Source organism: Malania oleifera, chromosome 6 (genome assembly GCF_029873635.1).
Source record: "Malania oleifera isolate guangnan ecotype guangnan chromosome 6, ASM2987363v1, whole genome shotgun sequence".
Taxonomy (NCBI): Eukaryota; Viridiplantae; Streptophyta; class Magnoliopsida; order Santalales; family Ximeniaceae; genus Malania; species Malania oleifera.
In genome coordinates, this window is record NC_080422.1 from 109,579,563 (window position 1) to 109,607,062 (window position 27,500).

Below are 27,500 nucleotides of genomic sequence, written 5' to 3' on the forward strand. Positions count from 1 at the left end.
TTTTCCAAGTTCTCATTGGAGAACATGTAATGTCTTACTGCTATTCATTGAGAAGAACAATATTGACTGTTCCTTGCTTAGTTCCAGGACATGGAAATCAACAGTTTAAACAATGAACATGATAAACGATGCCTCACAAACACACTATCATCTGGGTACCATTTCAGAAAATGTGACATCATTAACTGAAATTTTTTCTCGCTGCAAGACAGATATATTTTCCTCTTCTTTATCTGTTTTTATCGAGAAAGCAGGCCTTCTGGGTGTAGCAATAGATGCAGTTTCATTTTTGAGCATTGAATAAACTTCCAGCATTGATGGTCTATCCACTGGCTTTTTCTGGACGCATAGTAGAGCCACCTGCATGCATCTTGCTAGTTTACATGGTGAAGAAGCGTCATCCAAAGAGGGATCCATAAATTCCATGCTTTTGCCATCTTTCCACAGCTCATATGCCTGAAAAGTCTAAAAATGTCATCTTGCAATTCAAATGTAAAATTTCAACTCGCGACAATGGTAGAGAGGTCTGTTGAGGTGGCTTACATATTCCAATAGGTTTAAATTTTCGCCAGAGCCATATATGCATACGTTCTTCTTGCCACTTATGATTTGTAATAGCAAGACTCCGAAGCTATAAACATCAGATTTCATGGAATATGCACCTCTGTTCACGCATTCTGGTGGGACATATCCACTGCAGCCAAAAGTTAAAAAAAATAAAATAAATTAAATTGAGTACGTTGAAAAACATGTGTGCAAAATAGATTTATGATAGAAAGTATGCATACAATGTTCCAACTATTCGGCCTGTGTTTGTTTCATCCTCGTCTTTCTCAAATATTCTAGCCATGCCAAAATCCGATATCTTAGGCTTCATCTCACCGTCCAGTAAAATGTTGCTGGCTTTCAAGTCTCTGTGAATTATTGTTAATCTTGAGTACTCTTGGAGATACAGAAGTCCCTGAGTAACCCCTTCAATGATGTGAACGCGTGTTTTCCAATCTAGTAGCAATCGTTTATCTGAATCTGCATCCAGTAGATTTGTGAAACAATAATTAATTTCTTTGTTAGGGAAATGATGAGTACGTTTCATGGCATTCTTTGTAGGTCCATAAATCTGTTACAGGAAAATTTTTTCAAACATTTATTAACTACAAGTAGAAGGAATTGCAGACCAAAGATGTAGAAATCCAAGCTTTTGTTTGGCATGTACTCGTAAATCAGCATCTTTTCTTCCCTTTCGTTGCAAAATCCCAAAAGTCTCACCAGATTTACATGTTGTAGCTTTGCAGTGAGTGTGACCTCATTTTTGAACTCCACGAGTCCTTGTTTAGAGGTTCTTGATAGCCTCTTCACTGCTATTTCCTCTCCTTGCAGTAATTTGCCCTGTAAGACAGCATCCCTTCTTAGTGTTTTTCCATAAAAGCAACCACATTTGCAGCTTATTTTGACATGTCTCAATTAAATCTAATAATCAGAAAACTCCAATTCTATGCTCATTTGTTGATGAATTTATTTTTTATTTGGTATCTCATCTAATACTATGTACTGTGCTGCTAAAAAAGAGATGGATATGCTAGAGTTTAAATTTGGAAAGAATTGTCCGGATGATGGAGTTTTTCTCTGAACTCTTTTCTTTGCTTTGCTTTTATTCTTTTCTTTCTTTTTTGTTTGTTGTTTTCCTTATGTTTCTTTTACTGTTTAGGGATCCGCTGGGAGTCTGGTGCATTTATACACAACTAAAGATTTCTTTGCTGTTTCATGTAACTGTGAGAAAAAGAATGCTTATTCTTATTTGTAGGCGTAAACTATCTTAATCAGTTTGTTTGTTGCCTGGTAGAGCATCCAAAAGCATATCCCCTGAACCTCAGTGAACATGGAAGTAGTCACGAATCAACTTTGGAGTCATAAATTTTCACCGCTTTTGTACACTAATGGTGGTGGACCTGATGGTGTAGCTCATGCTTCTTAAGTCTGGCAGCTAGTTCTATACTTTGTTGTAGATTTACTTATTCATAGTGTCTTCCGAAAATGATAAATCTGTGATATATATGTGGACATGAGGTTTGTTATTGAATCGTAATAATATATAGTTACCGAACTATTATAATATCATTCAACAGAAGACCCAGTGCTTAAAGAGAACAAAAGCTGCATGTGGATGGTCCGGTGGTAAGAATTTATCCACCTTGGACTTTATCAGGGTACAAACATTACCATCATCTACCTCAGTTACATATCAATAAAAACCAAAAAAATAGAAAAGCAAAATACAGAACCAACAAGAGAAACTGAAAAAAAAGAAAAGAAAAAGAACAAAACAAAGCAACGCGAAGGGTCTATAGAGAAATTGGTAATCAGCAGGATGATATGGCAAATGGATGATAGGACACTGAGAATCGTCCGTGGGGAAATTGAGTCAATTCTTTTCTGAAAAAGAACCAAAGAGAGTGAACATTTACTTATTGATTGTCAAGTTCTTTTGGTCTATGTTTGAATTTTTTAGTTTCAGTAACCACTTGATCAAAGAAGAGAATGATCCATTTTATCTTAATTGGACTGGAGAGTGAAAACAAAAAAAAAATCAAAAAAATTGTTCTTTGTTAGTGGGAAGTGATCCAAGAAATGCAACAAAAGCAGTAACATTATTTTTGGTGAGGCATAGGCAATTGAGACACTTGGATTACAGATGACTGCACTAAAAATTAAGGTGAGAGATCCACTAGACATGAGCCAGAAGACTGATTATGGTTCTGGGTCAGTGTGGATGGCCTACTTCGGTATGTCCATACTAATGTGTGTGGATCAGTAAGAATATTTCCCACAGCTGATGCATCACACACATATTAATTGTCTTTGACTTCTCAATTGTGAACTGGGTATATCTTGCAGAAAATGTAGATTTAGATTTAACAAGATTCACATTTTGTACCAAAATTGTCATTCTGTGGTACACATATGAGGGAAATGGTGGAGCTGAGACCTGCCACTGGATGCATGTGTCCCATGTTCTTACATTGTCCTCTTGAATGGATCATTTGGATTCTGGAATAATTGTTTTTAGATTTATCGGAGAGAATTGGGTTTGCCCTTCATTTTCGGATGCTTTCTGTGCTGTTAAGTTTAGAGGCTTTCGCAGGGGGTAGGAGAGGAAAGCAATTGTGCAGATGTACTCTGTATGATTCTTGCTATCACTTGGTATATTTGGTTCAAAAAAATGCAGGAATTGTTAAGGGTGGTGTTAATCTCATCATTTGGTTTGAAGCAGATTAGTTTTCCATGTGTCACTTTGGTGTTCTGCAAGTTGATCTTTTAGAAATGTTTTCTCATGAAGACATGCATGGAGATTGGCTTGCTTTGTTCTATTAGAGATGTACTGTGGATTTTTTCTTTTCATCTTCTTCTTTTGTTGTATTCACTGACTTATTGGAGGACTCCGATGAGGTCTTTCTTTTCTTTTGATGTACTTCTTTCTCTCTTTCTAATATATCCAAAGAAAAGAAGGGGAGTTGAGTTCTCATGAATATGATGAACATTGTCAAAAGCCACTTGGCTAAACAAAATTTATCTTCAGACTTGCAAACGTGTTATGCATCTTATATTTATCTTAGGCCTCAAAGCATGCTGATAGATTATCATGTTTTACCTTGTAAACGGGTCCAAATCCACCCTCTCCAAGCCTATTTTCTCTTGAAAAATTTTCTGTAGAGGCTCTAATGTCGGCAAAAGAGAATGCTTGCAGATGAGTATCATTATCATTAAGCTTTTCATGGGCTGATTTATCAAATTCTGATTGAAGCATTGAAATTCTGCCTGTAACCCTCCTCCCTGTATTGGAAAACTGAAGTGTCAATTTAACTTCATAGATATAAATGGTAATGGTGAATTCTATTTGGTGGTAGGAACTAGGAAGTTACCTTCTGTTTCGAGGGTTGTCCTATACACATAACACATCACAGAGCCTAACAGAAGTAAAACTGCTGCAATGGGTAGCAAAATAATAAGCAACAAGCTTTGCTTCTTTGTTGAATTGTTATCTTCTTTTCGAGGTGTACCCTTTGTTGGGTCTTGACTGGTGGCTGCGAACATAACTAAAATGTATCACATTGATCCTGAAAAATATGTACAACCTATTTTGTGTTCTGTTACTTCAAATCAAGCACAACATAGAAAAGCATAACAACACCCACTTTCTTATTTAAACTTTGCAAGCAAAGAAAGGCTAGATCCCACACCATTCTTAACGAAGGAACTGTATCCACTCTTATCATCATAATACTTAGACCACGGCATCACGCCTCCATACTTGGTAGAGTTCTTTATCACTGGAAGGATCTGAGAAGTTAGCACATTGGCCGGAATAAACCCTCCATTTACGACTGCCTCGGGTGCTGCTGGTAAGCCTAAGAAGATCGTTGAATTTATCAATGATGAAGTCCACTGCCTCCAAGTTTTCTCAAGATTCTGGGTGTTGCCAGTGCTATACTGGCAAGAAGGATTGTTAAAGAACTGAATCCAAACATAGTCAAAAAGGCTTGTGTTGAGCGCAGTCCCTAGAAGTGAATCAGGGAATGGACATTGTGGTGCTGCTGTTAAGTAGACCTTTCTTCATGAACTGTTATATGCCTTCAGGTATCCTGCAAGATCATCCCAGTGTTGCCGAAAGCCAAGTTTGATGTCAAAGTCAATACCATCCAAAACAGCGTTGCCTAAGGGGCGCGAAGATGACTGTCCACCCAAGAAGTTATTCCATTAATAATCAGAAACATTTTTCGCATCGGCTGTTGAAGCTATAGAGTAGTTTCCAAGGCCACCTCCTATAGACAGCATCACCTTAATGCCTTGTCTTTGGCACTCTCTTATGCTGTTGCTAATGGCTTTGCAACCACCACCTGCTGGGTTGCAATGGCCTGCAAGGTTGAGTTGTGGGATTTGACCATTGCCAAATCTGTTCAGAAAGCCTATGTTCACATAGGAATATACACCGGTGGCGCATTTTGCAGTCAGGTTCCCCTCATTACCATTTTGACCCCAGTAGACGGCGACATCATCTGCAGAAGAGATTTGAGCTGGAAGAAGGATGAAGAGGGAAAGCAGGAAAAGTTTGGATTGAGGAAACGTAGCCATTGGTGCTTGTTCGTTCCAGAGTGGTTGTTTCTGCTTCTGTGATTTCATGGTTTAAGTCAGCAAAGAGACCCACTGCTTTGAATTTTGAATATGGTTGTTCACTTGACAAGTTCATTGGCTGACTTGTTCTCAAGGCTTACCATCCTCCAGTGTGTGAGAGTACCTTACTGGAAATTAGGAAGAAAATGCCCAGAGGTGTGTGTACTGTTAAGGTAGTATTTGGGAGCATAGATTTTGAAACTTGATTTTGGATTTATGTAAATTTAGAAAAAAGTCGATACAATTTTATACTTTGTTTTATCCAAATCTAATATCACAATTCCATGCTTCCAAAGGTAAGGTAAGTTCGTAAAACTCTCTCATTTTCCTCTCTGCATATATGTTTAAATGTTTCCGATACTACATTTTGCATCACCTCGAGTATCCCAGGATGTGTTCCGCACTTGAACAGAAAAAAATTCGTAAGGAACAATCATTCATCGAACAATTTAGAACTGATGGGTCATATGATATCATGTTGGCATTTGGACCCATCCCACTAAGAGATGTGCCCTAATATATTTTCTAATGATAAAATTCGGTATTACTCTACTGGGTCAATATATTAATATGGTATTATGGGTTCTAAATAACTGAAATGATAGGTAGAGGAATCATTCCTCATTAGTATTTCACCTTAGACAAATACAAAAATAGGCTCCACATTCAGTACCCACATGATTTGCATCCATTCCTATGTATTTAATATTTTCTTTGCATTTTTCCCGCACAAGCTCCTGTAATGTCTATTTGGATCAAGAATTTTGCTTGGAAAAAGGAAATGAAAGTAAAATAAAGTGGAAATTCATTTCTCCATATATTTTTCTTCTTTATTAAATATTATAAAAAATGAAAGTTTATTTTAATATGACTAAAGATTAAGAAAAACTAAATGTTAATGATACATAAATTCAAATTTTAGTTCATATATTTGGTATATTTTTTACATTCTTTTTCACTTTCTTTAATAACTAAACATGAAGATGTGAGTTTCTTAATAATTTTCTTTTCTTTTTCTAATTTTTTTTGTCCTTGTTTGGAACTCAAAAAATATTAGGAAAAGAAAAGAAAAATATTCACGAATCAACGTTTCATGTTTGGTTATCAATGAAAATAAGAAAGAATATGAAAGATATACTAAATTCATGAACAAAATTTTGATTTTACACTTCATTAATATTTAATTTTCTTAATTTTTAATTAAATAAAAATAAACTTTCTTTTTTTAATAGAATTTAGGGTGTGTTGGGATCAAAAATTTTACTTGAGGAAAGGAAAGAAAAGGAAAAGGAGGAGGAAACTCATTTTTCATTATATATTTTTTTCTATATTAAATACTATTAAAAATAAATATTTATTTCAATATAACTAAAAATATGACAAAGTCAAATATTAATGATACATAAAATCAAAATAATATTCATAGTTTTGGTGTATTTTTTTATTTTCTTTTTCATTTTTCTTGGTAATCAAATATAAAATTATGAATTTTTAATATTTTCTTTCCTTTATTTAGTATTTTTCAAATTTCAAACAAAACCAAAAAAATATAATGAAAAATGAGTTTTCTCCCAATTTTCATTTCCCGTACTTTTTCTCAAGTAAAATCCTTAATCCTAAGTTTATGTTGTCGATTTTTTTTTATGTACAACTTTTGGCTACTGCTTGGGATAAATCTCATCCACTCATTAATTAATAGCAATGGTGTTGTGGACTCAAATTTCTTTTTTCATACTTTTTTTAAAGTGAAACCCTTAATTCAAACGGTCCTTTTGAGTTTTAAATGGAGTGAATATTTTCATAATTTTTTTATGTACAACTTTTGGCTACTGCTTGGGCCCACTCATTGATTAATAGCAAGGTAAAGTCAAAAAAGATAATATTGAAGTTTCCATCACATGTGATGCTTAATTACCAAATGAAACACAAACCCCACATGTATTGTTTGTCTGCCATAACCTAACCCTAATTCCACAAAGGTGGCAATAAAGTAATAGGACTTGAGATTAGAAGTCATCAGCTAAAATTCAAATCCATGTCTTTTCATCTTTCCAACTATAAGAGTCTACTCCTAACAGTCAAATTAACACAAATCTTATATAAACATCCAATACATACAAAAATACTCAGCATTTAGAATTTACATGTGATACCTAATTTCTACACCCATGCGCATATATTGAAAAATACTTAATTCAAATCTCAGACTTAAACTTTATCCTACCAAGTTAAATTAGATTCGTATTTACAACTACAAGCCTCTTAATACATTAAACTCTCCAACTAAAAAATAGAAAATAAGTAGCGATTGTATTAAAAAAAAATAAAAAGGAGAAAAAGATTTGTTTGGATTGAGAATTTTGTTTAGAGAAAAAAAAGAAGAAAAATAAAAAGAAAATTCATTTTCTAATGCAATTTATATAGAAAAACAAATTATTTTATTTTTGTAGTTATTTTGAAATGTAGAAATAAAAAATAGAAAAACACACAAAGCCCTTTTCCCTTCTGTTTCTCTCAACTCTCATTGCTGCTTTTCCTCTTAACGCAACAAAGGAGCATTCCCTTGTACCATATACAGATGAAGGCATGAGCTATCACCTCTAGAATGGCTTATAAGGGTCTCTTCTCTTCAGCCAAAAACAGTTTCATTTTTTATTTTCAATTCTTATGATAATTACATACACAAAGTGGAGATGAGGAGAACCTGGCTACAACCCTTTGAAGATGATGTAATGTATAGAGTTAAAGCAGGTTGGGTAAAATGGAGAAATACTTCAAGTGTGCTATGTGATCGTAGGAATACCCTTCAAATTGAAAGATAAGTTTTATAAGACAGCTATAAGACCAGCTATGCTATATGGATCGGAATGTTGGGCGACAAAGAAAAATAATATCCAAAAAGTAAAAGTTGTCGAGATGAGAATGCTTAAATGGATGAGTGGTATAACATTGAAAGATAAATTAAGGAATGAACATATTCGTGGTAAGTTAGGTGGGACAACTCAGACGACATGGGCATTTGCAACGTAGGCCACATAGTGCACCTGTGAGGAAGAGTGACTTAGTTACAATGGGGGGTAGAAGAAGGCATAGGGATAGACAAAAAATAACTTGGGAGGAGATAGTGAGTAAGGATTTAATATCCTTGAATCTATCAAAAGAAATGGTCCATGATCACATAAATTTCCGAAAAAGGATTCATATACCTGACCCCACTTAGTGGGACTAAGACTTGGTTTTGTTGTTGTTGTTGTTGGGTTGGCATCCCCTTGATGCCTCTTCAATAAAGTTCCCTTGACTTATCAAAAAATAAAAAAGAGGGAAACTAATTAAGAAAACCCCTCTGAACCCCTTCCCATCATAATTTACCAAAGTGCAGATTAGCTAATTTCCATTGGCATTTTCTCGTCTTGCTTTTACCGTTATACAGCCAAACTTCGTTGCCTCCTGGACATCCACAAGTACATCTTATCCAGCAGTTGCTAAGCTTCTAGGTCCTTCCCATTTATCTCTTCCACCAGAGTAGAAAAAATTTCATCCCCACAAAGCTGTTTTTTGCCCATTCCATCATCCTAGAATATAGGGATATACTCCAGACCTTCCGTTGGCAATGGAGGTACATACCATAAGTCCCCAAGAAAATCAGAGGAATTAGAACCATAGCCATATTTTTCCACAAATTTGTTCAGGAGCAGACCACCATCACGATTAAGCTAAATAGTGTCAGAACTATCACTCTCCACCTTTTTTCTTCTCTTTTCCTTTACCAATCCTCCCATCTATATCCCCCTTCTGACCACACAAACTTCCTTCAGCATATCTACTTAAGATTTTTTCCATTCTCCCATCAGAATCCCCTTGCTTGGAGTCAGTACCTCTTCCCATGTTCACAGCAGCCTTCTCGGCCTGCCTATGGATATAAACCTTATTATGCTTACATTCTCACACATCCTTCACTTCTCAGTAACCTTTTCCCCCGCATCATCTCCTTTACTCTTAAAGTTCTCTCATCCTTCATGATTCTAAATCACCGCCCCCCCCCCCCCCACCCCCCTCCTGCGCCTATAATCCCACATTTTCATTTGCTAATGGCTGTTTCAGTATCTCATCATGGCAGCATCCCTACTGAGTACACAAAGACTTCACCCAGTCTTCCACACTTACTGTTAACCTATCACTAACACTAACCCTAGTCTACAAAGATAAAGAGCTCGTATTCTTCTTCCCTGATTGGATGCTTCTAAAACTAGTCCCCAACCTCTGCAATTGTTGGGAAATGGGATGGGGACGGATAGGTGAAACTGTCCTCGCTGTGTGCTGTTGCCATCCCAAATCCAGGACAAGGAATATTATTATTACTCTTGGCTAGTGACTCTCATCTAAAATGAAAGAAGAATAGAATCTTGTTACCGTGCCTTGTCACCTAAACCTCAGCTAGTGGTTCCCATCAAGTAAGGATAGGATCATAAGATCTTGTTACTATTTTTTCACTTGCATTATTTGTTTGGAATGGATAGCGTCTTCTGATTTGCTTCTTGACTAGTGACACTCTCTTTAGGATTATAGAAGAATAGAACTTTGTTACTGCCCTAATGTTGAATCCTCAGCCAACAGTTCTCATCAAGCAAGGATAAAATCTTGTAATTGCTCTTCAACTAAGGATCCTGTGATGGATTGAGTCTTGTTACTGCTCCTTGGCTAACAACTCCACCAACCCCCCCCCCCCTCCATAGTGATTTCAGAAAAGTCTGTTGGGCCAGCCCACATAAGAAATGAAAAAAAAAAAAGGAAGCCCATGTGGGCTGAAGCCCATTAGGGCAAAATTAAAAGTGGCAGTGTGTGTGAGACGCCCAGCAGACACAGAAAAAAAAAAAATTGAGCGCTGCAGTGTGTGTAACAGTGTGTGAGACATTGTGCAGTCTTCATCAACTTGACGATCATATGGTCTTTTGTGATCCAATTTTGCTGAAATTTGGAGAGCATGTTCGGGATTTGTCGACCTTCAATCTGGACGGTGGAGATCTGTTTTAGAGCTTTGCAGGACCTGATTTTGTAGTACTGACAATAATTGCGTTCGGACGACTTCTTTCCGCTCATTCTTGTTTTATCGCGATTCTTTTGGGAATCCTTTTTACTCTAATTTTGTGAACATTTTTGGTGATTGTACTGCTGTGATTTTGTCTTTATTATAGTGCAAATTTTATTGGGTCTCATAGGCCCCATGGTTTTTATCCTTCACATTGGAGGGGTTTTCCACGTTAAAATCATGGTATTCCTATTGTGGTGTGTGATTTATTATTATGGTTGGTTGGTTATTTTTGCTCGTCACAGATTTAATTTTTGGGAAAGATTTATCCGATATGTTAGTTGTCTTGTTACTTTCCCAACAAGTGGTATTAGAGACAGGTTCATATAAAATATGGAAGACAAAGACTACGTAGGTACTATGTGCAAGCTCACAGCTTCAAATTATTCAATTTGGAAACCAAAGATGGAGGATATTCTTTATTGTAAGGATTTATTTAATCCAATTGAGTTGGGTAGCGATAAGCCGGAAAAACAAACTAAAACTGACTAGAAGAAAATGCATAGGAAAGCAATTGGCATAATCAGACAGTAGGTGGATAATAGTGTTTTTCATCATGTGGCTCAAGAGACAGATGCCCAAATACTTTGGAAGAAGTTGGAGTCTTTATGAGAGAAAGACTGCTCACAACAAAGCTTTTGCAATTAGAAAGCTTGTAAATTTGAAGCTTCTAGAAAGAAAATCTGTTACTGAGCATTTGAGCGATTTCCAAAATTTGGTAAACTAGTTAACCAACATGAAGATAATTTTAGATGATGAACTACAAGCTTTGTTGCTATTAAATTCTTTTCCAGATAGTTGAGAGACTCTTGTAGTATCTCTTAGCAACTCAGCCCCAAACAGTGTGTTGACCCTATCGTTTGTTAAAGATAGCTTGTTTAATGAAGAGGCCAGAAGTAAAGAAATGGGTATAGATAATACCCAGGTACTTGTTACAGAAGATAGGGGGAGAAGCCGATACAAAAATGAAAGGGGTAGAAGTAAGAGTAGAAGCAAGTCAAGTTCAAGATTTAAAAATCTTGAGTGTCATTATTGTGGTAAAAATGGTCATATCAAGAAGTACTGTTACAAGTGGAAGAGAGAAAATAAAAGCAATAGTGACAAGCAAGAAAAGAAGGATCGGGATAATAATGATCATGTTACCACTACTGTTGCAGATGATTTGGTTCTTGCTTATGATGATAATGTAATTAGCGTTGCCTGTAATGAAATTAATTGGGTGGTTGACAGCGGTGCCTCCTTTCATGTGACATCAAAAAAGGATTTCTTCAGTTCATATACTTCAAGTAACTTTGGAGTTTTGAAGATGGGAAACAATGTTGTGGTACCGATAGTTGGCACTAGAACTGTTTGCATAAAGACCAGCAATGGAACAAAATTGGTACTCAATAATGTCAGGCATGCTCCTAGTGTTCGTCTGTATATGATCTCTGCTGTAAGACTTGATGATGATGGATATTGTAACTTATTTGGTAATGGACAATGGAGACTTACCAGAGGAAATTTAATTGTGGCCCGAGGTAACAAATTTTCCAATTTATATTTTTGGAATGCTTTTATTTGCTTGAATTTTGTGAATGTAGTTGATGGCGATATCACATCAGAGTAATGGCACAAGCAATTCAGTCACATAAGTGAGAAAGGACTCGATTGCTTGGCCAAGAAGAATTTATTGTCAAGCTTAAAAGGTGCAAAACTAAAAAGATGTGTTCACTGTTTGGCCAGGAAGTAGAAAAGGGTTTCATTTAAAAGTCATCATCCTTCCAGAAAAACAGAGTTACTTGAGTTGATTCATTTAGATGTTTGTAGCCCACTGAAGGTAAGGACACTTTGTGGTGCACTTTATTTTGTTACTTTTATTGATGATCATTCAAGCAAACTCTGGTTTATGTTTTGAAATCCAAAGATCAGGTTTTTGATATGCTTAAAGATTTTCAGGCTTTAGTTAAGAGAGAAACAGAAAAGAAAATTAAATGTATTCGCACTAATAATGGTGGCGAGTACTGTGGTCCATTTGATGTGTACTGTAGACAACAGGGCATCCGACATCAGAAGATACCTCCTAAGACTCCTCAGTTGAATGGTTTGGCAGAAAGGATGAACGGAACACTGGTAGAGAGAGTCAGATGTTTGCTTTCAGAAGCAAAACTACCAAGATCATTTTGGGGTGAGGCATTATATACTGTTGTTCATGTAATTAACTTGTCTCCTATTGTTGTGCTGTAGACTGATGTCCCTAACAGAATCTGGTATGGGAAGGATGTTTCATATGACCATCTAAGTGTGTTTGGTTGCAAAACCTTTGTTCATGTGCCTAAAGTAGCTTGAACTTGAGGCCAATGTTCAGAATGATCATGTGGTGGAAGATCACGAAACTGTTGATAAGGAAGGTACTTCGAATATTAAACCACTTACAGCTTCACTCAGGAGGTCTACCTGAGACCGACAACCCTCCACGAGATATCCTATAGATGAGTATGTTCTTCTAACTAATGAGGGAGAACTAGAGTCTTATGAAGAAGCCATTTAAAGTGAGTAGATACAACAATGGTTTAGTGCAATGGAAGATGAAATGAAATCTCTACATGACAACCACACTTTTGAGCTGGTAAAATTACCTAAAGATAAGAGAGCTTTGAAAAATCGGTGGGTCTATAGATTAAAACAGGAAGAGAATTGTTCACTCCCCCGATACAATGCTAGATTAGTTGTCAAAGGCTTTAGTCAGAAAAAGGGGATTGATTTTGGGGAGATTTTCTCACCGATAGTGAAAATGTCGTCAATTCGTGTTGTTTTGGGCTTGGCTGCTAGTCTTGATTTGGAGGTTGAGCAGATGGATGTGAAAACTGATTTCCTCCATGGCAATCTCGAAGAAGAAATTTATATGAATCAGCCTGAGGGTTTTGTGGTGAGAAGTAAGGAGAATTATGTTCGCAAATTGAAGAAGAGCTTGTATGGCCTGAAACAAGCTCCTAAATAGTGGTATAAGAAGTTCAAGTATGTCATGGTTCAACAAGGCTACAGGAAGACGGCTTCAGACCATTGTGTATTTGTTCAAAAATTCTCTAATGAAGATTTCATTATTTTGTTGCTTTATGTTGATGACATGCTCATTATTGGTCACAATGCTTCTAGAATTGATAGGCTAAAGCACATGTTGAGCAAGATTTTTGCCATGAAAGACTTGGGACCAACAAAACAAATACTTGGCATGAGAATCTCACATTATAGAAGTACTAAGAATTTATGGCTATCTCAGGAAAAGCATATAGAGAAGGTACTTCAATGGTTTCACATGGAGAAAGCCAAAGTGGTAAGTACTCCTCTTACTACACATTTCAAGTTAAGTATTAAACAATCTCCTTCTAATGATGAAGAAAAGAGAGACATGGAAAGTGTTCCATATGCATCTACAACTGGTAGCTTAATGTATGTCATGGTTTGCACAAGATCAAATTTAGCTCATGCAGTTGGTGTAGTTAGTAGATTTCTCTCTAATCCAGGTAGACAGCATTGGAATGCTATGAAATAGATTATGAGGTGTCTCCGTGGTATAGCTAATTTGAAACTCTGTTTTAGTTCTGACAAACCTATTCTGATTAGCTATACAGATTCAGACATGGTTGGAGATTCAGACTCAAGGAAATCTACTTTAGGTTATTTGATTACCTTTGCAGGGGGAGTTGTGTCTTGAAAATCCAGGTTGCAGAAATGTGTTGCTTTGTCCACTACAGAAGCTGAATTCATTGCAGCTACTGAGGCATGTAAAGAGTTATTGTGGATGAAGAAATTGGTTCATAAACTTGAATTCACTCAGAAGAGGTATGTGTTATTTTGTGATAACCAAAGTGCGATTCATCTCAGTAAGAATTCAACTTTTCATGGTAAATCAAAGCATATTGATGTGAGATATCATTGGATTCGAGATGTTTTGGATTCTAAGTTGCTTGAACTTGAGAAGATCCACACTGATAAGAATGCTGCTGATATGATGATAAAGGCGGTGCCTCGTGCGAAGCTTGAGTTGTGTGCCAAGGCATTCGGTATCAAAATCGTTTGATAATCTTAATGAATGTCTCCTTCCTCTTATGGGCTGGAGTGGGGGATTTGTTGGGTCTAGCACACATATGAAATATATATAAAAAAAAAAGAAGGAAGCCCATGTGGGTTGAAGCCCATTAGGGCAAAATTAAAAGTGGCAGTGTGTGTGAGGCGCCGCAGCAAACACAGGGAAAAAAAAGAAATTTGAATGCTGCACGAAACAGTGTGTGAGGCATTGAGCAGTCTTCATCAACTCGACAAGCGGAAGGTCTTTTTTTATCCGATTTTGCTGAAATTTGGAGAGCACATTCAGGATTTTTTAACCTTCAATATGGACGGTGGAGATCTGTTTCAGAGTTTTGCAGGACCTGATTTTGTAGTACTAACAGTAACTGTATTCGGGTGACTTCTTTCCGCTCATTCTTATTTTATCGTTTTCGGGAATCCTTTTTGCTCTAAGTTTGTGAGCATTTTTGGTGATTGTACTGCTGTGATTTTTTGCCTCTATTATAGTGGAAATTTTATTTGGTCTTATAGACACCGTGGTTTTTACCCTTCACATTGGAGGGGTTTTCCACGTTAAAATCGCGGTGTTCTTATTGTGTTGTGTGATTTATTATTATTGTTGGTTGGTTATTTTTGCTCGTCACAAATTTAATTTTTGGGAAAGATTTATCCGTTGTGTTAGTTGTCTTGTTACTTTCCCAACAAAGTTCGACCAGTTTGTTACTACCCATAGGTTGGATTAGTCAATAAAAGATTTTTTTTTCTCAAAAAGTAAAATAAATTCATTAACAAGAAAAAGAAGAATTTACAAGGGACGGAGGAAAAGAGATCCTCCTTCGAAAAAAAAAGATGATTAGAATAAAGCACCCCTCTGAAGATCTGACAATAATAGTTCCAGGAAAGAAACAAAAGTAATCCCAAAAGAAAGCAAGGAAAACAACTCTATCCCAAAGAAGGCTAAAGAGAGTAGCTTTGCCATTAAAAATCCCAGTGTTCCTTTCGCTCCAAAGGGCCCAAAAGAGAGCAAAGACAGCATATGTCCACAATGCCTACCCTTTCTTCTCTCAGAGCCTCTGTAACACACCATCAAGAAAGAATTATCCTTCTGGGGGAGTAGCACAGCCTCACCAAAAACTGAAAACAAAATATCCACGGTGGCTTAGCCACCAGACAGCCAAGGAAGAAATGGTCAGCGATTTCATTTGACTCAAAGCACATGAAGCACATATCCAAACAATGACAACAACAACAACAAGAACAAGCCTTTAGTCTCACTAGGTGAGATTGGCTACATTAATCTTTTTCCGCCAATTCACCTGATCGAGAGCACTTTCCACTATTAGATTAAAAGTTATTAAATCCTTCATTACTACCTCATTTCAAGTTATTTTACCATTTCTTGTCAGAAACAATAACTAACTTACTCTTCCTCATAGCTGCTCTACTAGGTCTATGTTTCAAATGCTCAAACCATCTAAGCCACCCCCCCTTATACTGTCTTTGATGGATACTATGCCAAAATTATTGCATATATGCTCATTTTTTACTCTATTTTTTAATGTTATACCACTCATCTACCTTAACATTTGCATTTAAGCAACTTTTACTTTTTGTACATGCTTCTTAGTTGCCTAAAATTCTGAATCATAAAGCATAGCCGGCCTTATAGCTATCTTATAAAACTTTCCTTTTAATTTTAGGGGTATTCTACAATCACACAATACATTTGATACACTCCCCCATTTAACCCAACATGTTTTAATTCTGTGTACTACATCTTCTTCAATTTCCCCTTCCGCTTGTATAATAAATCTAAGATATCCAAATCTATTAGTGCTATTAATCTCTTGATTATCACGTTTAATCTTATCTCCACTACTACTCCTTACATTATTGAAATTACATTTCAAATTTTGTGACTTTTGTCTTATTTCTACTTATACTAAACCCTTTAGATTCTAATCTAGCTCTCCAAAGTTCCAACGTAGATTCCAATTTGCTCCTACAATCATCAATCAACACGATATCATCTGCAAGCAATATACATCGAGGGATCTCCTTTTGAATATTCCTAGTAAATCCATCAATCATTAAAGTAAAAAGATAAGGACTCAAACTAAAACCTTGATGTGCACCTGTTGTGTTTAAAAAATCTCTAGATCCCTCTCATACAATCCTAATGCTAGTCACTACTCTATTATCCATATCATTAATGACCTCAGTATAATTACTACAAACCCCTTTCTTTTCTAAGACCCACCAAAGAACTTCCCTAGGTACTCTATCATAAGCTTTCTCTAGGTCAATGAAAACCATATGCAAGTCTCTTTTCTTTTCCCTAAACTTTTCAATTTGATCTCCCAAGCATAAAACCAAATTAATTTTTAGAAATTCTTGTTTCTAGTCTTATTCTAAGTTCAATTACCCTTTCCCATAATTTCATCGTATATCTCATAATCTTAATTCCACGATAATTATTACAATTTTGACTATCACCTTTGTTTTAGTATAAAATTACTAACATATTTTCCTCCATTCTTCTAACATTTTTTTAGTTTTTATAATAATGTTGAATAGATTAGTTAACCAATTATTTCCTTTATCCCCTAAACATTTCCAAACTTCAACACGTATTTTATTTGGTCCTATAGATTTCTTGTTTTTCATCCTTTTTAATGTCATCTTAACTTCAAGAACTCTAATTTTGTGAATAAATCTCCTATTTTTAGTCTTCTCCAAATTTGTCACTTTCAAGTTCAATCTTTCATTTTCATTTTCATTTTCATTAAACAACTTATCAAAGTATCTTCGCCACCTCTCTTTTATGTCTTCTTCTCTATTTAAGATATTATCATTCTCGTCCTTTATACATTTTACATCACCTATATCTTTGCATTTTCTTTCTCTAACTCTAGAAGGTTTAAAAATGTCTTTTCTCCTTTTGTATCTACTCTAGTATATAAAGTATCATAAGCTCTATGTCTAGCTTCAGTAATAGTTTTTTTTTTTTTTTTTGCATTTTTTCTCATCTCTTTATATTTTTCAAGATTTTCAACATTTCTACAATTTTCCCATATTTTATACCAAAATATTTTTGTCTTAACGACTTTTTGGACTTCTTAATCTCATCACCAACTTTCTTTACTACCCGAATATCTTTCTTTGGACTGCCCTAAAACCTCTTTTGCAATCATTATAAAGGAAATTAGCCATTTTATTCCAAATAGTATTTGCATCTACCTTATCCCCTACAGTCCAATAAAGGAGAGCCCAGTGCACAAAGCTCTCGCGTATGCGGGGTCCGTGGAAGGGGCAAACCACAATGGGTTTATAGTACACAACCTTACCTTGTATTTTTGCAAGAGATTCTTTCCACGCCTCGAACCTGTCCAATCACACTCTTAAATCATTTTATCTTTGAATTTTACCATACTATCTCCTCAAACTCCACCATCTAATCCTTTTGTGTTGATTTATGTTACTATTTTTCTTCCACTTTTAAAAATGTATGTCTAATACTACGACTATATGGTGTGTTGGCCAAACTTTCACCTGACATAACTTTACAATTCTTATAAGATAGATGATCCCCAATCCTACTTAAGAAGAAATCTATTTGACTTTTAATATGCCCGCTCTTGAAACTTATTAAGTGTTTTTCTCTTTTTATAAAATAAGTATTCAATATAACCAAATCATAAGACATAGAAAAATTAAAAATTGTATCACCGGCCTCATTTTTATCTTCATATCCATGGACTCAATAAATCCTCTCATAGCTTATATTATCCTTTCCACTATATCCATTCAAATCAACTTTTATGAATATCTTTTCAGATGTTGATGTCCCTTGTAAAATACAATCATATCTTCCCAAAATTGTCTTTTCAGATATTTTGCTAAGCCTATTTGGAGAGCATATGCGCTAATGACGTTCACTATTTCCAGGCCTAAAGCTATATTGATTTTAATGATTCTATTCCATATTCTTTTAAAATCTACTACATTATCTTTTAGGTCTTTGTTTACAATAATTCCCACCTCATTTTTATGTTTCTCTTTTCTAGTGTACCAAAGTTTAAACCCTAATTTTTCAAATTCTCTAGCTTTCTCTCCTACCCATTTGATTTCTTGAAGGTAAATTAAGTTAATTTTCCTTCTAAACATTATTTCCACTATGTCCATACTTTTGCCCGTAAGAGTCCCTATATTCCAAGTTGCTAATCTAATTTTAGTTTCTTGTACTAACATATTAGCCCTCTCCCTTCTATACCGACTCGGTCTATCCCTTGAACTAGGTGAATTTGGTAAGAATTAATGATAAAAAGATTTAACAAAGTTCTATGCTGACTGACAGCTACTTAACACAACTCTACTTCTTTATCCAGGCTTGGGACTGACTATGTGTACAAAGATAATTTGTGTTCCAAAAGCAAAGTACACATTTGAATTTTTTTTTTTTTTTTTTTTTTTCAAACTAGTTTCACATAGACAATTTTCTAAATCACACCCTACAACTAGACTAATAGCTTTATTAGGTCTCCTTATTTGCAACAAATTCTTGGTATGAATCCTGCAAGGACCAAAGTTCACGTGAGAGCTCTGATTTTAAAAGGAACCTTTGCCATTCAAGGGGAAGGGATTAGGACTTGAAGATTTCATAAGCTGAGATAAGAAGGATTTCTAAGAAAGAATCAGACTTGTCCCCAATCCAAGTCCTCTAAAGAGATGGGGGACTAGAGACTCTAATGAAACATCTCCCCCACTCAAACATTTTCTTAGAAGTTAGAACTAGAGTTCCATTTTCAACGTGGAACCGAGTAAGAGGATAGAATAAGTGGGTTGTCTGAGACATGAATTTCCAAGGACTTGTTTGAGAAGCATTGCCACTTCCTCTAGTACCCACCCATTCCTAGGCATATAATAATTCGAAATTTTGTTATTAAAGAATTATTTTACCATAAATAAACATGTAACCATATTTTTGCACGTATATAACACATCAAATATATGTATATATAACATATATTATTAGTAAATTTGGTTTTTGGTTTTTTGGTTTAGTTCTTGGTTAGAAACCGAAATCGAAATTGTTTTATTCTTAAGAACCACAACCGAAACCGAAAATTAAATAACTCAACCAAAACTTATTTCGGTCCAATTTTGGGTTGGTTTTCGATTTTTTGGTAATTTTTGTACATCCCCATTCCTGAGGCCCAAACCCCCTTCAGACTGCTGCCTCCTAATCCTTTATTAGCTAACAAGATGGTCTCTTTTACCCTCCACTACTCTGGACCGCAAGAAATCCCTCATAATCCTCTCCATGGTCTCTGCCACCCTAGCTAGGATTTGAAAAGAGAAAGCAAATAAATGGGAATGTTGGAAAGAGCCGCACTACGAATGGTTCCAACCGGCTACTCACTCTCTCCACCAATGGGTCCCAAAACGAAATCCAAGATGTTTTAGCATGCATGTACGTGATCTCTATTTGGGGCCTGAGTGTCCTATCTTCTACATGAACAAAACAACTCAAGGCCAAAATAAGCTTAGGTATTTGGGGTTCTAAGATTTGCATATATATGTTTCACAAAAAGGAATTGCCTTGGTGCCAAAAAGAATTGGCTCTAAGACACAATGAACTCAGGGCTCGAAGTTCTATTTCTTTGATTAATGGGTGAGCTTAAGGCTGAGATTGTCATATTTCCTCTTGGTTGTTCTTGGTGGGCATGTTTAGGGCTCAAAAAGTTTTTGGGAGCTAGGCATTCAAAACTCCTTCGTGAGCTTGGTGCCCCATATCTCTTTTCTTTCTCCACACAAAGAATGGTCTCAAAGCTCAAATGATTTTAAGGGCACTATTAGTCTTTGCTTCAGGTTCAATTCCTTCTCTCCCCCCTTTTCGCAAATTGACTTCTTGCACCCACAAAGGGGAGACTTGAGTTACCTGCATTTCATCCAAGTGATTCTTGCCAATTTTAAAGCTCCTTAGGTATTTCATTGTGGCTTCAAGCCTTCAAATCACAATGGTACCATTACAACTTGCTTCACCTTGCCAGCTTTATGAAGTAACAAGACCCAATGGAGTGGGAAACAAGAAAAATCTACAAAGATTTCACACTTGAACGATGATTTTGAAAAATTACGTGGATTTTTTATAGCAACCTAAAAAAGGTGATAAAAGACTAATGGTGATAAAAGAGGATTTTGCCCTCATTTCCTTTTACCTTAAAAGAAAATTGGATTATTGGACTATCATAAACTTACTCTTTGATATGAAAACCAATACTCTCCTTTCCTACTGGTTTATGACTCTTACCAAGAAACCAGAGTTTTTTAAAAAAAAAAAAAAAAGTAAAAGAAGAGATTTCATTAGAAAGAGAAGAATTTACAAGGAGGAGAATAAGACAACTCCCAAAAATATTCTGGAAAAATCCATAAAAAAGAAAGAAATTAAAAACGCAAAAAAATAATTTGAAATATCAAAGCAAAGAATTTCTCCAATCTCGCTGAATTTCCGAAAAGCTTGCTCAGCTAAAGCAACCAGAGCCAACGCACCATAAAGAAGCTCACCCCCTTAAAGCAACCAAATCTAATTCTAACTACTTAATGAAACTCTCTTCCTCCTCCTCCTCCTCCTCCGCCTCCTCCTATTAGCCACCAAATAAAACAATTTGGAGTTACAATCCCCCACCTTAACCCATTTTAATTTAGAATATTGTCTCCAACTAATGTCCTCCCACATGACATTCTTCTCCAATTCAATACTCAAGTGATCTCTTCTTGCCCTACCCTCTTAATCCAACAACACACACTACTCCAGTCAATCAAAACCTTCGATCTCCAATTTTTCCTCTATTTTATACCTCCAAAAGTCTCCTCGTCCCAAATTTTCAATTTATGTTTTACAAATTTCAACTTTTTCATGAATTTGTTCCCAATCTTGAACCTAACACTCACTCCACCAAGTCTCAACATTAACCCCAAAGGATAAATGGGTCAGCCATTGGACAAAGGGAGGGGGGATTGGGGAGGCAATCCTCCCCCTCCCCCCGAAGAAAAAAGGGAAATTCCATTGTGTATCCCATAAGTTTTAAAATATTTTTAATCTAAAATCACACCCACCCCCCATAATTTGAGGTATTTTACTTTGCCCCTCCTAGAGAATCATGCTCGAGTCCATAACATTTTGAATATATATATGTAGTGATTTTATTTTGTCACCCTAAACAAAAAATTTTGGCTCTGCCGCTAGTGATGAGCCATATATTCTCAAATCTAAAACGTAGAGCCCCACTGAAATGGATTTATCAAACAACATCAAACAACAACCAGAAATAGGCCTAGCCAGGAAAAATGTTTGGAAACATATCTTTCCATATGGGAAGTAAAAGCTGTCACTGCAAGTGGAGACCTGCTTATCCCAAAAATCAGAAAATTTATGGTACGACTGGTATTTAAAGTCCCCGTCCAAATTTTCACCAGAAGTTCAAATGCCATTGAAATCCCTCTCTCCCCTCTTCCCTTATAGACACTACCTCAGACTACAACAACAAAAAAGCTTGACCACCTCATCCAAAAAAATTTCCAAATTGACAGTGTGACCCACAAACTGACATACTCCACCAGTCCTCCATAACCCCTATGTGGAAAAGAAATCAGGAATACTAGCAAACCTAGTGTCCCACAAATCACAATACCCTGTTAACGCCTAATACAAGGAAGGGAAACCCAATACCTGTGCTATACTCCGTGGTACTTCTAACTAAAGATGCCTCCTCATCTTACAAGTGGACTCTTGAAGCAAAATCTCTGTAGCAACCTACCTACCAATTTCTTGATCGTTATCCTCTTACCCTGGTCTCAACATCACAATAGAGACAACATTCTGTGGATCCCACCCTTATGACCCATCAAAGATACTCAATTTTGGTTTTATTTTCAGAAAGATCCACAAACATTAGTTTTTTTTTTTTCCAATATATGTATATATATTGGAGATATTTCCCTCAAACATCCTTTCTCTTAAATTAAAATGTTAGGATTCCTTTCCAAATGTGTTAGGTTAATGGTAGCCACAATCCTGATACATCATATCCAACCAATTTAATTCGAATGATAGGAACTTCATTAACTTGAACTCTCGAGGACCATCATTCCTAAGTAATGAAAACCTAATAGTAGGAACCTTAGGCATAGCCCACTACTGCTAATTGTGATAGGATTTCTTATTTCGTCCATGGACCATTATCTCCTAGATTATGCAATTTAAATGATAGGAATCATGATGACGGCCCTAACAAACATGATTTAGGGAATGGGAATCCATATAAAGAATGGAGTTGCCATGTTGAATCCATTTTGACTCTAATACTTGGAAAGAAATCCTATTGGAAAGTCTAGGATTTGGGAATTCACGAATTGAAAATGTCAATAAACCTTGAAAATAACTATTAAACACACAAATTTACACTTTCAGCCTTCACTAAGGAAAGTCAATATTTTCAATCCTATGCAAACATTCAAAACTGACATAGGAAATTTATTTAAGATAAAGCATCAATTCAATCCATTCATGAACTCACTTTCAAACATGTAGTTTCCTCAAACCAAAGCATGCAAACAAACTCAAAGATAACCCAACCCTTGCAATATTTGTTTAATTCCAAAAGGGTTTCTATTGAGTTACAAAAGTGTGTCATAAGGTGATTATTGATTGTGTTTAGAATTATGCAAATAGAATATGGGCCCTTAAATTTAAAGTAACTATGCACGTGGACTTGAAAAATAATGACCAAATATAATATAGGTAAAAAGAAAGTGGCCAAAATGGGGTGTCCACGAGGGTCAGAAAATGCATTCCTTGAAAAAAAAAAAATTAGTTTCTTAATATAATTAAAAATTAAAAGTGTTTCAATGACAATAAAAAAGTCATGCATTTGTAAGTCAAATCAAGCAAAAGATTGTTTAGCAAAATTGAGATATATGATCAAAATGACAAAAAAAAAAAAAAAAAAAGATTAAGTCTGAATCATGGTTTTAAATCGCGGTAGCGGGTAGGGTAACGTAATGGTAACGGGTGTAAGGGGAAGCGGGAGTAGCAGATGTTACATAACAGGAAGCGGGTGTAACGACCGTGAATTTTTTTGAAGCACGCACAACCTTGTGCATATTAGTGTACTTGCATGTTTTAAGCTTTTAGCCATTCTTAGAAAGAGTTTTAGTGTATTTTGGATCCTTTAGTTCGAGTAATTAAGTTATTTGGTAAGGGCAACAAATTTACATTTAATTTAAACCACCATTGATAGAAAATTACGTGTGTGTGCGTGTGCGTGCGCGCGTATTTATACTTCTCATTGTTTTTATATGTGATAAAGTCTTATGTGTGCTAAATTAATTAATAAAACAAAATACATTATACACTCCATTAATCTATTAGACACATAAGACATATGAATAATATAAATATAAAATAGCCAGAAAAGAAAGAAAATTGAAGTTGAAAAGTAAAAAACATAAATATTACATTACTAATATTATCAAAAAAATATATTTTCCTAACAAGTTAACATTTTGAAATTGTTTATCAATGCATCTATTTTGAGTATTTAAAGAATTAGTAAATTTTGTACCATTCTCATCCTCATCATAATCTTTTCCCCCTCTTGCCACTTGATATATTGAGAATGATATATGAAAGAGAAAAAAAGTATGAACAACAATAACAAAACCAAACCTTAAAATATGAAGAAAAGGTAAAAAAATAAAATATATATTTTTTTGCGTAACAGTCCTATAGCGGTTACATAACGGCCGTAGCGGCCTTTACATAATGGTCGCGGTCCGTAACGGGCACTACGACCATGATTTTTCTTCCCCCCGATTTCGCGGTGTGTAACGGTATCGGTAACCCAAAAAACCATTACGTAACGGTCGCGGCCTTTATTTAAAACCATGGTCTGAATTGTACTAAGAAAGTGGAATGCACGAACCCCACAAAGGCAGCACTATTGTTGGTTTGGTTATATTCACAACCCAAAGAAATTATTTGGTGCTGTCAGGCTTGTGACTGCCACAATAACGAGAATCGGGCTTCGAGTCTTGGCATTAAGTTTCAAATCTTTTTGTCGCCATGACACGAATATATATAAAAAAAAAAAAAAAGCTGTTTAATTTTGACAGCAGAGAATTATGGCGGTGACTCTCTGATTACTACCAGGCCTTTCTGTTTTTGTTAACCTTTTAAAGAATTCTGCAATCAAATAATTATAATATAATATCATTAAAAAAAAAAAGATTTATGTCCACTTCATAAGCATTGAATTCAAGTTCTCCTGATATAAAGGGTGCAAGATTGACAATTTCATCTTCAAGTAAGTGTTCAGAAACGGAATAAAAAGTCAAAAAGGAAAAGAAAATAGACTCTATGTTACCAACCTGCAGCCTTAGACAGCACCCAGTTATAATCTTGGGAGATTTCAAACATAGTGTAACCAAGTAGCCCCTTCTCTCTTGCGTAGGACACCTTAGTTTTGATGGCTTCAACATCATCAAAAGCAATCCAAATTGATCCTCTGGTGCAATAGTTTACCACATAGGTTGAATTGTACACCAACGTGGCTCTGTAATTTTGAATGAACTGCTTGATGTCTTTATAGCCGACATATCCATCTCGTGTAATCGCTGGAACTCCTGATGCAGGCGCACCAATACCATTGTCTTTAGGGTTCATAAGTGTCCATGCAGAACCAAAAGAAAATAATGCCAGAACCAGCTTGTTTGCAGGTAACCCTTTACTAATCCATTCTTTTATACAAATATCAGTGCTAACATTGCCGGAAGGGTCATATAACGCTGCAGGAGGTGCTGTGAAACTATCCAAAGGTCCATGATAGTAAATTGCCTCAATTTTCACCCAATCCAAGTTCCTCCGCAAGGAGGCCACTGGATAATTCCCAGACTTATAAGTTGGCAGGTAGTGAACGGTCATTGTCAGTATCAGTTGTGGCTTGCTAGAGTTTGACGATTCAAGTTTTACAGCAGCTCGCCACTCGTCAAGGAGGGTTCCCAAATCAGTCATGTTGGAGGCTGTGGATGGCGCAAACCCAGAAATATCTAAACCATGAAACCCATAAAGCCTAGCTGTTTTAATGGAAGATTCAATGAAAGCCTTTCTGTGAGAAGGGTGGCTGATCATTGAAGAAAAGGCCGAAGAAGAGTTAATTTCTCCACCCCAGATGGATAGCAGAGTTGTAATTGATGGATTTTTATGCTTAACGACTTCAGTGAAAGTAGAGATATAATTTTCAATGGAGGAGCGAATGGAAAGCTGGTAGGTGGAAGAGTTGAGACCAACATAAGCACAAATGAGGTGAGTAAAGAGAGATGAATTTATGTCAGAAGCCAGAGATCCAAATCCAAAATACCAGTAACCTGCTCTTATCCAGGCTTGTGCATTTCCAAAGTGCAGTTCCAAACAGAGAACGAAAATAATAAGGGCAATAATTTTGAACACTGCTGAAGAAAGGTAGACCATGCTTGGCATGCGGTAATGTACATATTCCATTTTTTTTTTTCCTGCAAAATGGAGAAATTTACTCATGTAAACTGTCTTATTCCATTTTTTACCAACCAAAATAGAAAACCTAAAACTAGAAGCAAGAGAACTAGCTTTCCAGCAACAAAAGCATGAAACAAGACCCCTTGCAGCCTCTCAAGAAAATTAGAAAACACCCAAAAACTAAGGTTCAGGCTGCAAAACCATAGGTAAGAACTTGCCTATATATATCAAGAACCACCAACTTAAAAGGCGGAATTCTGAATTCACATCATACCAGATGCAGTTGGAAACCAGATACCAACTAAAAATTGGGCAACTACACAACCCCTGGCCCCCCCTTTTCCAAAATCTGTATTGGAACAAATGCACAATCTCTTTTCAAAGCAAACTACGAAGAGACTTGAAACTAAAGACCTCCATGTTCCCCAAACAGTACACCAAAATGCCCGAAAGCACACACATCAATCCAAAAACTCCTTCAAAGAAAAAATGTCGAGCACTTTCCTGCATGTGAAACAAATGAAGTTACATGTACCGGCACATCACAATCGGCAAACTACACGCCCAGCCAACTGCAGGAGCAAGCACAAAAGATTGACACAACCCCCCAACCTGGCAGCAAAATCACAAGACCCATCTGCGAAACAAACGGAAAACAGAAAGTATCTCCTTAGCGAACCACCACGCAGAGATTGTTTGAATATTGTAGCAGAAAATGGGTAAGAGTGCAACCAAAATTAAGCATTTTGAAATTGCAGAAGAGGCTCGAATATTAACATTCAAGCATTGTTTTTTCCCGAAATAGCAAGATTTCAATTATTATACTCTAGAAACACGATTTTATGTTATTTCAGCAATGGCTCAGAAAATAAAACAATTTAAGATTACCCAAAAGAGAAAATCAGATGCTGATGCTTATGTTATGATGCTGTGAGGATCTAAAACGAAGAGGATGCATTTACCGAATAGACACTGTTTTCCTCGTGTGAAAATGGAAGAAAAATCCAGTTCCCACTTCCTCCTGCATCTTGTTAAACGAGAAAGGGAAAATTTATTGCTCTACAGCTTATCCTAACAACCGAATCGTACGGAATGAAATCAGGAAGAAGTCTAAGAAGAGAATGATTTTCAAAAACAAAGCTTCAGTAGTTCACAGAAGACAAGAAAGGCCTCCGTTGATTATTACGTTCCAATGGGCACTGAAGCTTTCTTCTCAGATTGATACGAGGGCACGTGGCATAAGCATTCGGGAAGTTCTACGGTGGCACTGGCGGCTGGTAGCGCGCACTTGAAGTCAAAACTGGCGGCGGCCCCGTATGTTTTAAAAAATTTTATTTCAGCCCTCATTATAAAATATAAGGATTGAATTTTTTATTTTTATTTTTTTTTTGGGTTATACAAGTGTTATTAATTCACTACTAAACTAATTAGTTTCATTAATCACATGTCTGGTGAAGATAAAAAATTATTTTTTTGGGCTAACGAAATAAAATATTTCACCTACTGGCTTTTGTGGATTGAAAAGGTGTGAATAGAGATTTTAATTTAATTAAATGGTTGGTAATCAGATAATTAAATAAATAATTTTTACTTTTGTTTTCAAGTATGGACAATAGTAGGTTAAACAATAGATTTTAAGTAATTTTA

At 35.9% G+C, this 27,500-nt stretch overlaps 2 protein-coding genes across 5 annotated transcripts; both read right to left on the reverse strand.

Annotated features, from left to right (window-relative positions):
* Positions 1-27,119, reverse strand: LOC131157485 (cysteine-rich receptor-like protein kinase 34). Of its 4 annotated transcripts, XM_058111678.1 has the most exons (10): positions 26,816-27,076; positions 26,389-26,490; positions 25,727-25,870; positions 24,731-25,622; positions 3,918-4,079; positions 3,647-3,828; positions 1,176-1,386; positions 789-1,026; positions 544-694; positions 1-456 (listed from the first exon to the last, which is right to left on the reverse strand). In XM_058111678.1, exons 4-10 carry the CDS (start codon positions 25,488-25,490, stop codon positions 148-150), a joined length of 2,013 nt encoding a protein of 670 aa, XP_057967661.1. In that variant the 5' UTR covers positions 25,491-25,622; positions 25,727-25,870; positions 26,389-26,490; positions 26,816-27,076; the 3' UTR covers positions 1-147. The 4 variants fall into 4 exon arrangements, with proteins under 4 accessions (XP_057967661.1, XP_057967659.1, XP_057967660.1 ...); XM_058111676.1 differs by having other exon boundaries at positions 24,731-25,870; positions 26,072-26,490; positions 26,816-27,119; XM_058111677.1 differs by having other exon boundaries at positions 24,731-25,870; positions 26,816-27,063.
* LOC131157490 (acidic endochitinase-like) lies at positions 4,374-5,261 on the reverse strand. Its single transcript, XM_058111691.1, has one exon. The coding sequence runs from the start codon at positions 5,173-5,175 to the stop codon at positions 4,753-4,755; it is 423 nt and encodes a 140-aa protein (XP_057967674.1). The 5' UTR covers positions 5,176-5,261; the 3' UTR covers positions 4,374-4,752.
* Positions 27,120-27,500: the final 381 nt, after the last annotated feature.